The sequence below is a fragment of the Mauremys mutica genome, chromosome 10 (genome assembly GCF_020497125.1).
Source record: "Mauremys mutica isolate MM-2020 ecotype Southern chromosome 10, ASM2049712v1, whole genome shotgun sequence".
Lineage (NCBI taxonomy): Eukaryota > Metazoa > Chordata > Testudines > Geoemydidae > Mauremys > Mauremys mutica.
In genome coordinates this window covers 59,316,886-59,332,580 of record NC_059081.1, presented here as the reverse complement: position 1 = coordinate 59,332,580, position 15,695 = coordinate 59,316,886, and the positions used below count along the sequence as shown (strand labels likewise).

Sequence of the window (15,695 nt, the reverse complement as noted above, 5' to 3'; positions counted from 1 at the left end):
GATGAATTGGAGCAATAAGATTTTTTGGCTAAGCTCTCTGAGTTCACCTAGCAGCTATAACAGCCTTTCACCAACTCAGTGTTGTCACACCCAATCACCAAAGGGTTCCTCAAGGGCATAGTAAACCTCTTCCCACAACCTCGACTTCCTACTCCCACATGGGTCTTAAACCTGGTACTGGAAGGATTGACCAGGCCTCCCTTCTAACCCCTGGCCACGGAGAACAGGAGAAATAGCAGCTCTGATGGCACAGCCCCCTACATGGTTTTCTTTCGGGTCAAGATTACACTCAGGCCACATCTGAAATTCATTCCTAAAGTAACCTCCCCATTTCACATGAAAAAATTGATTCATCTTCACCTTCTACCCCAAGCCTCACCGTGACAACAAGGAGGCTATATTACACTCTCTAGATGTCAGGAGAGCCCTAGCCTTCTGCCTGGACAGGATGAAGATTTTCAGGAAAATCCCCCAGGCGATTTTGAGGAAAGATCCAAGGGCTCAGCAATATCAGCCCAAAGACTCTCCAAGTGGATCTCGAACTGCATCAGACACTGCTACCAAGTTTGCAGTATGAGCCCTCCAGATACTATTCGTACACACGCCACAAGGTTGATCTTCTCATACGTCGCCTTCTTCAAGAATGTCCCTATCTCAGAAACCTGTACAGCAATGACATGGGCATCAGTTCACACTTTCGCAGAAAATTATGCATCACTGGGGACTCTGCCTCCAATGTCATCTTCGGCTCTGCCTCCAGTACTGTCATTTGTAACTGACCCAACTCCAAAATCACAGTCCTCCGGCAGGAATACTGCTCGGGAGTCATCTATAGAGACACTACTCGAAGAAGTTACTCACCTGGTGCAATAATGTTGATTCTTTGAGATGTGTGTCCCTGTGGGTGCTCCACAACATCCCCTCCTCCCCTCTACTTCAGAGTTCTTGTCAATGAGTCTGCAGTAGAGAAGGAACTGGGCGGGGGGATAGCCCATGCAAGCTGGCTAGCCTTGTGGCACAGCACGAGGAGAAACAGTACATGTGCTGGCCTAATGGATACTGCAATCAAAGTTCTCCAATGAGCAGTGCACGGATGCAAGCACACCTACAGTGGAGCACCTATAGAGGGACACATCTCGAAGACACATCATTACTGCACAAGATGAGTAACTTCTTCTTTACTCATACTTTCATTTTAAACAAAGCATTGTGTTCCTTGGCCAAGGATACAGTGCACACACTCAGACTTGTCCAGACTGAAAAAATTAGTTGTTTTTTAAATGTTATCACTTCTTAAACATAACTTAGCATCTCGTGGGTAAAGGCCATGATATTGGAAAAAGCTGTTAGGTAGCCATGGTCATAAAAGATGTTATCCGTAGGATGTGCTAGCTAACACGTTCGAACTAATGTGTTTGAAAATTCTAGTGTAGACAACTTAACATGTGCCAGGCTGAATTAAAGCTTGAAGCGAGTCTAGACTTTACCTTGACCAATTTAGCATGGGTTAAGTTACACAGTACCGTATCCACACTCCATTTTACAAATGTATTAAACTTGTTAGCTAGAACATCTCTCCCTCACGTGTTTAAATCCTAGTCTACACAAGGACTTGGTTGTTCATGACTCGTGTGTTTTTAAGCATTAGTGCGTATCCTTGGTCGTGTTTGAAAATTTGCTAATGCATTAGCTAACATGTTTTAAAACAGCACTCATTTTCCCAATCTAAACAAATGCTCAAAGGGGGATTTCTTTCTTACCCTTACTTATCCTCGGATTAGTAAAACAGATATCTCCCTAAAGAGAAACACTGAATCCTCTATTTCCAGACCTTTATCCTCTGTACATGTTATTCCAGAGCTATAATGTCCATGGTAGTGACCTCTCAGGAATGACTTGAGAGAAGGTCGTCAAGTCAGTTCTCTAGAAAATATCCTTCCCATCTTCCTTTGTGGCTGAGGCAGTTTATGTATAATTTAAATTCTTGGCCAATGGAGTAGCCATTTAATGCCCATGGAACAAAGACTCCCACCTCAGGCAGAATCTGGCTTCTGCCAAATTTACTGGTGGAATAGCTGCCTGGGTAAAGGATAGAAAAAGCTGCCCAAAAAGGAAAGCCATGTTTTACCAGCACTAAAACCTGAACAGAAGACATCAGATCTTATACTTCATGTTACCTTTGTCTTACTGGCATTAAGACGTTCGGGGGGGAATCATATTTTGTCTTTGATCTGCTCTCATATCTGGGAAATTTTAACTCTTGGTCACTTCCCAAATGTGGATGATTTTCAGACAAACTCTTGTAGGAGAGAGAAAACTTGGTTTTTCTGCAAATTTCTCACTTGTGAGAAATTCAGCAATCTGACCCATCCTTCTGGGGACTGTATTTTGAGAGAGAGGATCTCTGTACATGAAAGGTTTAATTTGTTGGCCATAGTTCAGGATTATCAGTTACTCTCATTATGGTAAGGTTTTTTCTGCAGTTTTGGAAGTCCTCTTCTTGGGAAAAGCAGACAGGGTGCAAAGCTTGACCAGCATGTTCCTGGTTCCATGATTGACAGTTCTATGCTGTCTTCATTTCTGCACAGCTGAAGCAAGCCCAGTTGTATAGGATTTGCATGATGTGGATAAGATTTTCAAAATTACGTAAGTGACTTAGTAATGTAAGTCCCATTTACTCATGCTCCTAGGTCACTTACATAATTTTGAAAATCCTAGCCAGTATCTTGTAGAAAAGAAATCAGTAACAGGTAAGAAAACATTTTCTTTAAGTGTATTTTATAATTGTTATGCCATTGAAAAACAGGTGAAGGGCAAGATGGTGTCTTTTAATAGCACAGCTGCTTATTAAACCTTTGCTTTCCATCAAAAGTGTTTCTGGAATTCATTGTCTAGAGATCGTTAGAGTTTTATGAATGGGAGGAGTTTGTATGGGGAAGTTAAGTGCGGAAGGTTTTTAAGTGTTTGCTTAAACTCTGCTTGTCTACTATAATCAACACACTATAAAATTACTGCACTGATTTCCTTTGACTTATTTTCTTTCTCTCTTTTTCTTTCTGCACAAGCACTCCTATCTGGACAGGGAAACATCCCTTCTTCTGAGAAACATTGCAGGAAAACCTTCTCATTTGCTGACCAAGGTGATGCATCTTCTTTCCACCTGCATGTGACTTTTTCCTTGTTGATAGAATGCAGTTCCCACTTCTGGGTTTATAAGCTTGATGCTCACCCCTCCCTCCCTCACGTCTCCCTTCACCTCCTCCTTCCCCACCCCCCAAAAAAAACAAAAACAAAAAACAAACTTTTACTAGAGTGACTTTTCCTGTTGTCAGGCTGTTTTTAAAGGCTGTCTCATTTTAAATATATTCTATTGAGTTACTGCAAATATCCATCAAAGATTCCAAGTTTTTGGAGAGCATGTAAGATTCATGCTAGCATTCTTGGCTAAAAAAATCAAGTGGAGTCAAAAGTCTGTGGAGTCTGAAAACTCTTCTGTTCTCCTCCCCTTTACAGGTATAAAAATCAAGCTGTGGGAAGCACATGGATGCTTTTTCTCATACTGCCAGAAAACAATAACATCCTTCAAATGAATTAAAATTACTAGCAACAGTTGTCTTCATACTGAAAGAACGGTTCAAATTTGCTATTTTGAGTGCTCTTACTTGGTGTAATTTGGAAAAAACACCGTAGTGTAAGAAAAGATACTTGGAAGTCTCTTATGGATAACTTCTAAATTATTTCCGTAACATAGAAAAAGAGTCAGTAACACCCCAAGAGGCACTCCTTGCATTTTAATATATTGCTGTCAACTTTCTGCCACTGTTTATGTTGGGAATCATAATTACTGTACCCCCTGTAGTTTGGAATTGTTATATCAGAGGAGATGAAGGGTACGGACTCTGATTCTATTCAGTGATGACCAGATTGGACGAGGAAGACTATGTAGTTTTGTCTTTTTGAGAGACTTGCACATCCATTATATCAGGAGACAGACTTCACTAATGTCCACCTTCTGTGTACCATTTCTTTGATTATTTAAAAAAAAAGTTTAAGTGCTCCTAGGGAGAAGCTGGGGCAAATCTGAAGACGAGGACTATACATAGATTATGCCAATATAGTAAAGCAACAAGGGCACATTTGCTAAATAGGTAGGCTTAGGCTGTATTTGTCAATTATACTTTAGAACAGGGGTGGGCAAAGCCCGTGAGCCTTTTTAAGCTGGCCTGCGAGCTTCTGCTGTGTGGAGTGGGGTCTGAGTCATGGGCCGCACCACACGGCTCGGCCCGTCTCCAGCTCTCCAGCTGGGGCGCTGGGTCATGGCCTGCACCATACAGCTCGGCCCCGCTCCAGTCAGGGCGCTGGATCGGGGGCTGCACCACATGGCTCGGCCCTGCTCCGGCGCTCCAGTCAGGGCGCTGGGTCGGGGGCTGCTCCACACGGCTCCTGGAAGCCATGGCATGGCCCCGCTCCTGTTCCTATGTGCTCTAATGCTCCCCTCCGGCACTCCAACGGGAGCTGCAGGGGCGGTGCCTGCGGATGGGGCAGCATGCAAAGCCGCCTGGCCGTGCCTCCACGTAGGAGCCGGAGAAGGGACATGCCGCTGCTTCCGGGAGCCGCTTAAGGTAAGTGCCGCTCAGAGCCTGCACTCCTGAGCCTCTCCCCACACCCCAACCCTGCCCCAGTCCTGATCCACCTCTCACTCTCCAAACCCCTCGATCCCAGCACAGAGCACCCTCCTGCACCCCAAACCTCTCATCCCCTGCCCCACCTCAGAGCCCACACCCCCAACTAGAGCCCTCCTGCACCCCAACCCCAATTTTGTCAGCATTCATGGCCCGACATACAATTTCTATTCCCCAATGTGGCCCTCAGGCCAAAAAGTTTGCCCACCCCTGCTTTAGAACTACTGTTTTTTCTAGTAAGTTATACTTGTGTTAACGCTTTTTTTAAACTGGCCAGCAGCTATGTTTTCCTGAGGAAATTTATTCCAGCTGCTATGTAGTTAAAGGAGCTTTAACAGCAGCCCGGAACAAAAGTTATTTTTCTGCTGTTTCCCAGCCCTCTCCTTTTTTACCTTTTTAAAACCACTTTACAGGTTTGGATACATGAGAATTAAGAAATGTGGTGGCGTGGACAGAAACCTTGAGCGTGCCTCTTCCCCCGCCACCCATCCCCACACTCCCAGTTTCATGTCTTTCCTCATGTTCTTCCTGCTTCTGGTGGATTGTATACTAGAATGGTGTTCATGTGTACACACTTGCCAAGGCATCAAATGAAAATGTGCATGAAAAGTGTTTATCCCACTGAGAAACGTTCTGTAGTTTTAGATAAAGCTATACATTTAAAATTATCATCAAGCTACATCTTAAATTGTAAACTTTTTTGGCTGGGAAATTTTTATGTACAGATTAATATTGCCAAAGTGCATTTGATTATTATTTCTTGCTTGCACATCCTTTAAAGAGAAACTTTCTGGAGAAAACTTCCAAATATTAAACTATAAAAACATTTACTGGATCCTATTTCAAGTTTTATGAAATCATGTCTACCGCATTCACTTAAATGAAGTGTGAACTTCATAGCTTAAATAGTACCACTTAATTGCTAGCTTTATTAAATACATACAAGTTTTCTTTAAAAAAACCCTCAAAATATAAGGAATTCAACTGCAAAAAACTACATTAATGTACAATAAAATGTAAAGTCAAGAAATGCAAAAGTTAAGGTTCTTGGAGTAACATTAACTCACATTGCACAGCCTACATCTTTTGTGTTAAAACACAGAACATATTTAATTACAAATTTAACAAGGAATTATGAAATAGATGTGTGTAATATGACCATGGGTAGCATTATTAAAGGAACCTTTTAACTTTTGATTTCTTGGGTTTTTTTTCAGTTTTAACTGTGCTACTTTAACAAATTGCATTAACATAGGTTTTTTGTATAACAGTAATATTCAGATGCAGTTGAAATTCACTTATTGAGAGAATCACTGCAAGTTGCCAGTTTTTGAAAATAAACAAGAAAACTAACAAAATAACTTAATTTTTCAAGAACACTGTATCACAGTGTAGCTTAGTTTTTATCTATTTCTGTTCACTGTATGCTAATATATTTTGTATTAATAAGATATCACTGTAGCTATTAGTGCTTTGAGAAGTAGAACAAAGCTGATTTTTTTGAGAACTATTGGGATTCTGTATTTGTGATATGATAATTAGTGATATTCTTCTGTAATTAGATGTAATTTCAATAAGATTCATTGCTTGGAATAAACTTCTTTTAGGCCTCAATCATACAAATACATGCTTGCATGGGTAACTGTCCACTCGAGTAGTCACACTGAGTCTAGGACCTTAGTAAGTTGTACTGCTGTTCCAATTCCAAAGGGTTCTAAACTATTTAAAGTTCATATTTTAGGTTTGTTTACCATTGCAGGGGAAATGAGTTGCTAATGCAAAATGTGATTAGAGTGATTAATATGTCATATTTCTAAAATGTAGACAGTTGTGTTCAACAGTTGTCAGTTTATGTGGTTGAATGGCTTGCAGGTGTATTCAAATATATTACTGTCACCTGTCTGTCTTCTCATGAAAATATATCTCACATGAAAAGAGAAATGTAGTTAGCTCAGTACACTGTCTGGTTGCATAGGCTTCTTGTTTGTTAATCCTCTTTTTCCCTTGTGTCAAGGTTGTTTTATGGTTTGTTTGGCTGGGAAGGGGAAAAGAGGTAGATTGATTAGAGTGTAGCAAACTTTGAAAAATACCAACTTTAATCCAATCATACTTCTAAAAAAATCATAATCCAATTGTACTTTCGGGGAAAAAATCATGACAATACATAATTCCCCACCCTGCATCAGTGAAGCATTACCTGCCAAATCTGCTGTACTGTTCTTGATGTGTCAATTAGTTTAAAAGAAAAGCTCTGTTTAATAACTAAAGAACAGTCCTAACTATTTTTTAAAAAAATCATATTTTTAGTTTTGCTTTGATTTTTCTTATTACGTGAGTTTTAATCTTCTTTAGCATTTGCTGCTCGTAAATAAGATCTTTTTTAGGAAAATTACAATTTTAGAATTTTTTAATTTCTAATAGTTTTAGTCTAAAAGTTAAAAGTATTGCAGTATGTAATCAACATGGATTTGTCAAGAACAACTCATGTCAAACCAGCGTAATATCCTTCTTTGACAGGGTAAGAAGTCTTGTGGAGGGTTGAGGGCCCGGAATAGCAGTAGATGTGATATAGCTCTACTTTAGTAAGGTTATTGATACTGTCTCATATGACCTTCTCATAAACAAACTAGAGAAATATAGCCTAGACAAACCTATTTATAAGATGGATGCACAGCTGGTTAGAAAAGGCGTACTCAGAAGAGTAATCATCATTGGTTCAAAATCAAGCTGGAAGAACATATCAAGTGGAGTCCTGTAGGCCCTGTCTCTTCTTCAGATCTGGGAAAGGTACTCCCAGCCTCGCAGCAAAATGCAAGATGGAACAGATTGTTTAGCTTAAGTAGTTAGCACATATTGTAAAGTATCAGAGGGGTAGCCATGTTAATCTGGATCTGTAAAAAGCGACAGAGTCCTGTGGCACCTTATATACTCACAGATGTATTGGAGCATAAGCTTTCGTGGGTGAATACCCACTTCGTCAGATGCACATAGTGGAAATTTCCAGAGGCAGGTATAAATATGCAGGCAAGAATCAGTCTAGAGATAACGAGGTTAGTTCAATCAGGGAGGATGAGGCCCTCTTCTAGCAGAGGAGGTGTGAACACCAAAGGAGGAGAAACTGCTTTTGTAGTTGACTAGCCATTCACAGTCTTTGTTTAATCCTGAGCTGATGGTGTCAAATTTGCAAATGAACTGAAGCTCAGCAAGTATCAAAGGGGTAGCCGTGTTAGTCTGGTTCTGTAGAAGCAGCAAAGAATCCTGTGGCACCTTATAGACTAACAGACGTTTTGCAGCATGAGCTTTCGTGGTCTCTTTGAAGTCTGGTCCTGAAGTTTTTTTGCTGCAGGATGTGTGATAAATTGTTCTCCTTAACCACTGAGAACAGGACAAGAAGTAATGGGTTTAAATTGCAGCAAGGGATTTTTAGGTTAGACATTAGGAAAAACTTCCTAACTGTAAGAGTAGTTAAGTACTGGAACAAATTATCTAGGGAGGTTGTAAACTCTCCATCATTGAAGGTTTTTAAAACCAGATTAGATAAACACCTGTCAGGATGGTCTAGATAATACTTAGTCCTGCCTCAGTGCAGGGGACTGGACTAGATGACCTATTGAGGTCCCTTCCAGTCCAACATTTCTATGATTATAGGCTATTGTTTCATCTCTTTAGCCAATCCTTAGAGTTTCAAATGAAAATTAATTTAGTAATAGAAACAGCACATACTTAAACATGTTTATCCTAAAACCACCACACAATCTATCATGGTTCTCTGGTAAGGAATAATTTAAGACTAGAATATAAGAAAAGATAATTACGGTGCACTGGCACAGGTGTATTAGAGCCATGAGGCCTGATTCTCCAAAGCCTTGCTCTTTGTGTATTCACATGCACCTGTGCAAAGTGGGTGTAAAATGCTACCTTTCTGATAGTTGTGTACTCAGTGCACATGTACAACATGCAGCGGGACGGAAAACTAGGCCCCTTGACTTAAGTAAAAAGCCAAATTGAACATGTTTGCAGCCTCTGTACAGAAATAAAAGTTTATGATTGAGTTCATAGATAACATTTTAAAAGCCAGAAATTTCTCAGTTTACCAAAATTGGTCTTAAAAATATATAATATAATAGGAGATATACCAATCTCCTAGAACTGGAAGGAACCTCGAAAGGTCATCGAGTCCAGCCCCCTGCCTTCACTAGCAGGACCAAGTACTTATTTTTGCCCCAGATCCCTAAGTGGCCCCCTCAAGGATTGAACTCACAACCCTGGGTTTAGCAGGCTCAAAGCACTGAGCTATCCCTCTTGCTCTTATTGACTTCAGGAGCAGCCCAGAGCATAAAATGATTAATTGTAGAACCTTACTCTTCCAAATTAAAAAAAAAAAATCTTAATAGAGCTTTTCTTTGCTTTTGGATAACAAGTGTTTTGTGGATGAAAACAACCAGGACTAAGAAGTAGGATGAATACTCTAAAATTCTGGAATTGTATATCATTTGGTTAAAGTTAAAAATCTTATCAGATATCTTACTGTTTTTGTGTTTTTCCTTTTTTCTAAACAATATATTCTGGTATAACCTTTCCTAGTTATGTGATACCATCTTTATGATAAATTAAAATGAGTCTCTCACTAGCCTAATAAAAAGCGTTGTTCTTTGCCTAATTGAGTTTTCAGCTAATGTTTCAAACCCCAATTATTACTGCTCTTGTCAGCTTATTGGCTCCTCTTATTGAGAAAGATTATGTTTCTCACAAGCAAGTCTATACCCTTCCACAGCTGTTGCCATCTCTACTATGTAGTATAGAAGTACAGTCTGAGAATGAAGGGACAAAAGTGGCTAAGTATGAGTAACACACAGTCGCCTAGGAAGGAGCCGCTCCGGAGGATGAGAACAACAACAATGGCTTCACAGAAGTGAAAAATGCCAGTAACAGTGTTACTCCTAATGCAGTTCTGCACAGATTTGAAGATGGATGAATCTTTGTCATTAAATAAAAGGCAACTTCATCCAAACAGTGTAACAGAGAAGCGGCTTAGGGATTTTATTTGTAGAATGAAATGATAAAGAGTTAATCGCTGTAGTTGGGGCTGTCTTTCCATCATTGTGCTACTTTTGCTCTGAAAGCCATCTATTTTTGAGGGAGACTTGACAGAAGTATTTTTAATTTTGTGGCTTTCTAATTATGAATTATACAAGGTGATTTATGTGCTTCCTAGACACTTTACGCTGTAGTAATCCAAATCTTAGAATTTGAAATTTGAAACCTGCATGCAGAGGTTCTGCAGAAGTGGTTTCTTGTTTCAGCAGATCACTTCAACTCTATTGCAATAGTTGATTGCTGGAGATTGAAAGTAAGTATTAGTAATGTTGCAGTATACCGGTTTCTTTATGAAAAGCAATTAAGAGATAGAATGGATTCAAATTCCTTGGATTTTTAATGTGCTTTAAATTGTAACAAACTTAAATTTTTAAAAGGAAGTGTATCAAAGAAGGAGGTTTAACTTCTTACATTTGGTGATCTGAACACTTTTTTTTAAATGAGGAAAAACAGTATGGAACATGGATGAAAGGTGTAGTGTGCAAGTATTGAGCTATTGCCAAGCAGTTTAACATGTTAAAAGCTTCCTTAACAGACTGAAATAGCGTGGAATGTTATTCAATGGAAGTGTCTGAAACAGTAAGCTATGGTATCTCTCATTGTGATGTTAACTTTGATAAACACATCCAACAGATTTTAAGTTTAATTGTACTGTTGGCAAATATGGTATGAGCTGGGACTGTCGCAAATCTGTGGCAAATTAAAGCATTCAGTAATTGATGGATGCAAAAGAAAAAAGTGGAATGCAAAGGAATGATGCAATATTGGCTGTCAAAGTGCAGAAAAACAATTGTATTCTGTCTTCAAAGCCACATGGTCTGATCTGTGTATATCCGACAGATACAGGAAGTCTTTGCATCTTAAACATAGTAGTTTTTTTCAGCATCAGTGATTGTTCCTTTAATTTCCACAGTAGCGATTGTTGTGAGTGGGGGAACTAGTATTCCTTCTCAAATTCTACCCTATGGTAACCTCATAATTAGAAGCTTTGAAGTCCTAAAATCAGACTGACATTTGTTTAACTGGTTTGCTGTGTCCTTACAGGAAGAGCAGGCTGCTAAACTGAAAGCGGAGAAGATCAGGGTTGCTTTGGAAAAGATTAAAGAGGCACAAGTGAAAAAGGTAAGCTATATTTATATTATTTTACATGATGCCTAGGTAATCCTTATTGAATCAGAAAATCTGGGTTCAATTCTGCTCTTCTCTGTTAATTACCCTTAAATTATTTTAATAAAAAGACTTCTTTTTAAGTTTAGTTTTTCTTTTGAGGGACATTGCTCTCTGATCTGTAGTTAAGTTATTCAAATTTTAAGTAACTATTCTATTCCTTTTCTCATCCAGTCAGGGCTTAATCAAGAACTTACACTATATGGTGTTGCATCATGTTTTTTCTAAGTAGTAGCTTATTCTACAGCCAGATACAGATTTAAAAGACTTTGGCAATGTGCATTCACATCTGAAACAGAGATCCAGCCTTATTCAATTGTCTTTGCCTGTTCAGTAGCCTTGCATTTCAAACTATCTTGTCCTCTTTATACACTCTCATTCAATATACTTGTATCAGGCTCTCCAACTTCCAATTTGCAAGATACAAACCCTCCTTTAGTTAATAATGATAGGCAGAAGAGTAGTGATTGGAAAACACAGACAGTATTTGATGCTATGTCAAAGATAGTAAAGATGTTGCCTCCAAATTTAGGGAAACTGTCAAGTAATGTAGGGCCAATATTAGATATGTTTAAGAAATAAATCTGTATCTCTTAATATTAACAAGATGATATCCAGTGTTTTTAAATCACTGAAAAATGTTAATATTTAAACATGCCACATTTAATATTTGCAAATCAAATGCTACAACTTTGTGCTAGAGCGTGAGAATTCAGAACAAATCAACTAACTTCTTTTAATTTTGCAAGCTGAGTGAGGTGCAAAAAAAAGTAATCAATAGCATAAAAGGTGGAAACAAGATTCTAATGTTCTTTGTTTTACTGTATTAGTGTAGGCAACAGATTAGATTGAGGTATAATTTTTATATGGACACTGCTCTCTTTTTAAAGTACTAGCGAAACAGCAGGGAATTAGCAGTTAAGTTTTAGAAACAGTGCTGCTTTCCCCACACACCTTCCAAGTAAAGACAATTTAAAATAGAGAACTTTTTTTTTGTTTGACTGGCCCGCCAGTGAAAGACTAATATTTATGCAAAATGTGGCAGAAGTCTTAAGACTTGCAAATTTTTAAATTAAAGCTATATGCCGCTTGCATTGCCCATCATAATTGGAAAGACATTTGTGTTGTGTTCCATGTATTTATGTATAATTGTAACTTTTTAATCATACTTAAGACCTGAATTCCTTGTATGGATCTCATACTATATATTTTAAGTGCATTGTGTTTTTTTAACTAAATAGGGATGCTAAAATACTATGGACATACTGTACTCTGGAGATGAGTTTTCAAATATGCATGTACTTCGACCAGTAATATGATTAACTTCATGCAGGTTTAAACTAGAGTAAATGGTGAATTCTCTGTAACTTGAAGTCTTTAAATCATGATTTGAGGACCTCACTAACTCAGCCAGAGGTTATGGGTCTATTACAAGAGTGGGTTGGCAAGGTTCTGTGGCCTGCAATGTGCAAGAGGTCAGACTTGATGGTCATAATGGTCCCGTCTGACCTTAAAGTCTATGAGTTTATGTGCTTTATTTGTTGATTTTGACAAAGTTAGTTAGGAAAATCTGGAGGCTAAAGAAACGAAAAATACAAATTTATGAGCAATAGCAACAATACACAAAACTCTCCTTTTATATCATTTTCAATTAACAACACGTTAGCCTTGCATTCTTTTATTTTTTCATAAGAATGAAAACAGTAATTAATAAAAATTAATCGTCCGGTAGATCAGTGGAAATAAATTATCCTTGTATCAATTTTTAAAAGAGCAATGCGTAAAATTTCATATGAATTTATATAAGGCATTTGTGCTTGCATCTAGTTGCTTGAGACAAGCTTGTGTGAAGACAAGTTTCTTTTTTTGGCAATATGTTGTTTTTTTAATGCATAACTAAAATAAAACTACATATTGTAGAATTTTTTTCCTTTTGCAAAAGGAACATGACCTTTTGATAAGTGGGCTTTGAAATGAACATCTAGTTATTAAATATGGCTCTTTGCATCTTTAAGGGAGAAGGAATTGATTTTGATATAAACTCTATATGAGCTAAACTTTATTTTTATAATCTAGGTTCAATAAGAAATATGTTTGGGAAATTAATCCCTGTTCTTCTTCCTCTTCTGGTCACAGCTGGTAATCAGAGTTCACATGTCTGATGATAGCTCCAAAACTATGATGGTGGATGAGAGACAGACAGTAAGACAAGTACTGGACAATCTGATGGACAAATCCCACTGTGGCTACAGTTTAGACTGGTCACTGGTAGAAACCATATCTGAATTACAAATGGGTAAGTAAACATGTTCATAATTTTGATTCCTACTTTTTATCTTAGTAGTATCAGTTCACTTAGCATTTGTCCATATGGACTTCATGCTAATTTAAACATTATTGATCCATAAAACTATTAGTGTTCATCAACCTTTGTTGGAATAAATTTTCATCATTTTGATTGCTTGTCAGTTATGTTTGGAGTTCTGCAACCATTTCTGACTTTAATACCTTGTACCTGTATTCACTTAAAATCTGTTTCTCTATAGTTAAATGAACTTTTTATTTTTAATTAAAACTAATCCAGTGTTGTGTTCAAACTGAATTGTTTGGTAACTCCAATTAAAGCAGCAAACTGTTGTACATTGACCTCTTACTAGGACAACAGGCCTCTAATAGCTGAACTGTCTAGGAGAGGGTTGGACAGTGCAGAACACATGTTTTGGGGCCAGGGATTTGGGACTGGGTGTGTGTTGGGGTCACCCTGAAGGTAGTAACCAAGGTTGCTGGAAGCCAGAGTGTGGCTGGTATGTTGCTGAAAGGCTGATGGGGTCAGAGTTGCTGGACCAGGGGTGTAGATGTATAAAGACACTTGGGGTGATCTGCATGCTGTTTGGCTGTTTGTGAGCAGCCCAGATTGGGAGCTACAAGAGCAAGGCATTGTGAGGCACCTAAGGTTGCATGGCAGGTGGTGACACAACCCCTCTGGGGGAAATTCACAAGACATCTCACACATTCCTGGATATTTTGCAGAATGTGGGATCTAGTAGAGTGGCGCTCCTCATTAATGAGGCCATCCTAGAGCCTTCCAAAGTCACGTGTCCTACTCCAGCAACATGTGCACCTACTCTTAAGAGGGCAGAAAAGAAGTTCTGTGTCCCAGCCAAGGGGACTGAGTTTTTGTTCTCTCATCCTGCCCCAAACTCTTTGGTGGTTCAAGTGGCCACTGAAAGGAAAAGGAAACATCACACAAAGCCCACTCCTTCAGATAAAGAGGCCAAATGTGTGGACCTACTCATAACAAATATTTTCATCCATCAGTCTGCAATTACCTGGCTTTGTTGTCAAAGTGTGATTGTATCAATGCCTCTAAAATTTTGGAATTCAGAGACAAGCTCCCTCAGTAGGATAGCAGTCAATTTCAAGTGCTTATCGAGGAGGGTAGATTGGTGGCTAGAACATCACTACAGGCTGCAGTTTATGCAGCTGATGCAGCCTCAGGGTAATGGCAACTATTGTGATGTGTCAGGAATCCTGACTTGCCCCAGCAAAGTTCAATCCAATGTGAAGGACTTGCCCTTTGACAGAAATAACTTATTTAGCTAAAAGACTGAGCCCTGGGCCACACTACGAATTTAGGTCGAATTTAGCAGTGTTAGATCGATTTAACCTTGCACCCGTCCACATGACAGAGCCATTTTTGTCGACTTAAAGGGCTCTTAAAATCGATTTCTGTACTCCTCCCCGACGAGGGGATTAGTGCTGTAATTGACATCACCGGGTTGAATTTGGGGTAGTGTGGATGCAATTCGATGGTATTGACCTCCAGGTGCTATCCCAGAGTGCTCCATTGTGACCGCTCTAGACAGCACTTTGAACTCAGATGCACTAGCCAGGTACACAAGAAAAGCCCCGGGAACTTTTGAATTTCATTTCCTGTTTGGCCAGCGTGGTGAACTCAGCAGCACAGGTGATCATGCAGTCCCCCCAGAATGTTTCTATGCCCCCCTCTATCATTTCCGTCCCTGAGGTTATCGCAGATTAGAAGGCGAAAAAAATGCACGTGTGATGACATGTTTTCCGAGCTCATGCAGTCCTCCCGCACTGATAGGGCACAGCGTAATGCATGGAGGCATTCAGTGCCAGAGGCCAGGAAAGAATTGATGTGTTTGCTTAACGGCAAAAGTATCATGCCTCGCTAGTGATCCTGCCCAAGCCAGGTCGCTGTGTCACATGCACTCCACGCTGTGTCAGCCGTGGGCGGCGGCATGACCACTTTGTGAGCAGGAAGCCCATAGATAGAGACATTGCGTTAGGTAGCTTCTGTACAGGGCCAGCTCCAGGCACCAACGCAGCAAGCAGGTGCATGGGGCGGCCAACAGAAAGGGGCAGCACATCTGGGTCTTCGGCGGCAATTCAGCGGCGGGTCCCTTGGTCCCTCTCAGAGGGAAGGACCTGGCGCCGAAGTGCCGCCAATCACAGCTTTTTTGTTTTTTTGTTTTTGTTTTTCAACGCTTGGGGCGGCAAAATCACTGGAGCCGGCCCTGCTTCTGTAGCTAGAGAAAACATTCCTGTGCATTCAGCAAAGTCTGTGGCAAAAAAAGAGAAGCCCTGTAGTGTAGTAGTTATCACGTTCACCTAACATATGAAACGTCCCCAGTTTGAAACTGGGTGGAAACAGGTCACTGTTCCTTTTTCTGATCCTCTCCTGCATTTTTAGTCTTAGAACAGACAGTGTTCAGGCTGTGAAAT

The 15,695-nt window shown here is 39.6% G+C and overlaps 1 protein-coding gene across 5 annotated transcripts in view; it reads left to right on the top strand.

Annotated features, from left to right (window-relative positions):
• Nucleotides 1-15,695, top strand: part of RAPH1 (Ras association (RalGDS/AF-6) and pleckstrin homology domains 1) — a 178,310-nt gene that overhangs the window by 116,515 nt on the left and 46,100 nt on the right. For 3 of the 5 annotated variants that reach the window (XM_045032878.1, XM_045032875.1, XM_045032880.1), the window contains exons 6-8: nt 3,066-3,140; nt 10,824-10,901; nt 13,083-13,242. In XM_045032878.1, the coding sequence (XP_044888813.1) occupies nt 3,066-3,140; nt 10,824-10,901; nt 13,083-13,242 (313 nt within the window). The remainder of the gene's footprint in view (nt 1-3,065; nt 3,141-10,823; nt 10,902-13,082; nt 13,243-15,695) is intronic. The other 2 variants (XM_045032877.1, XM_045032876.1) reach the window with 1 other exon arrangement.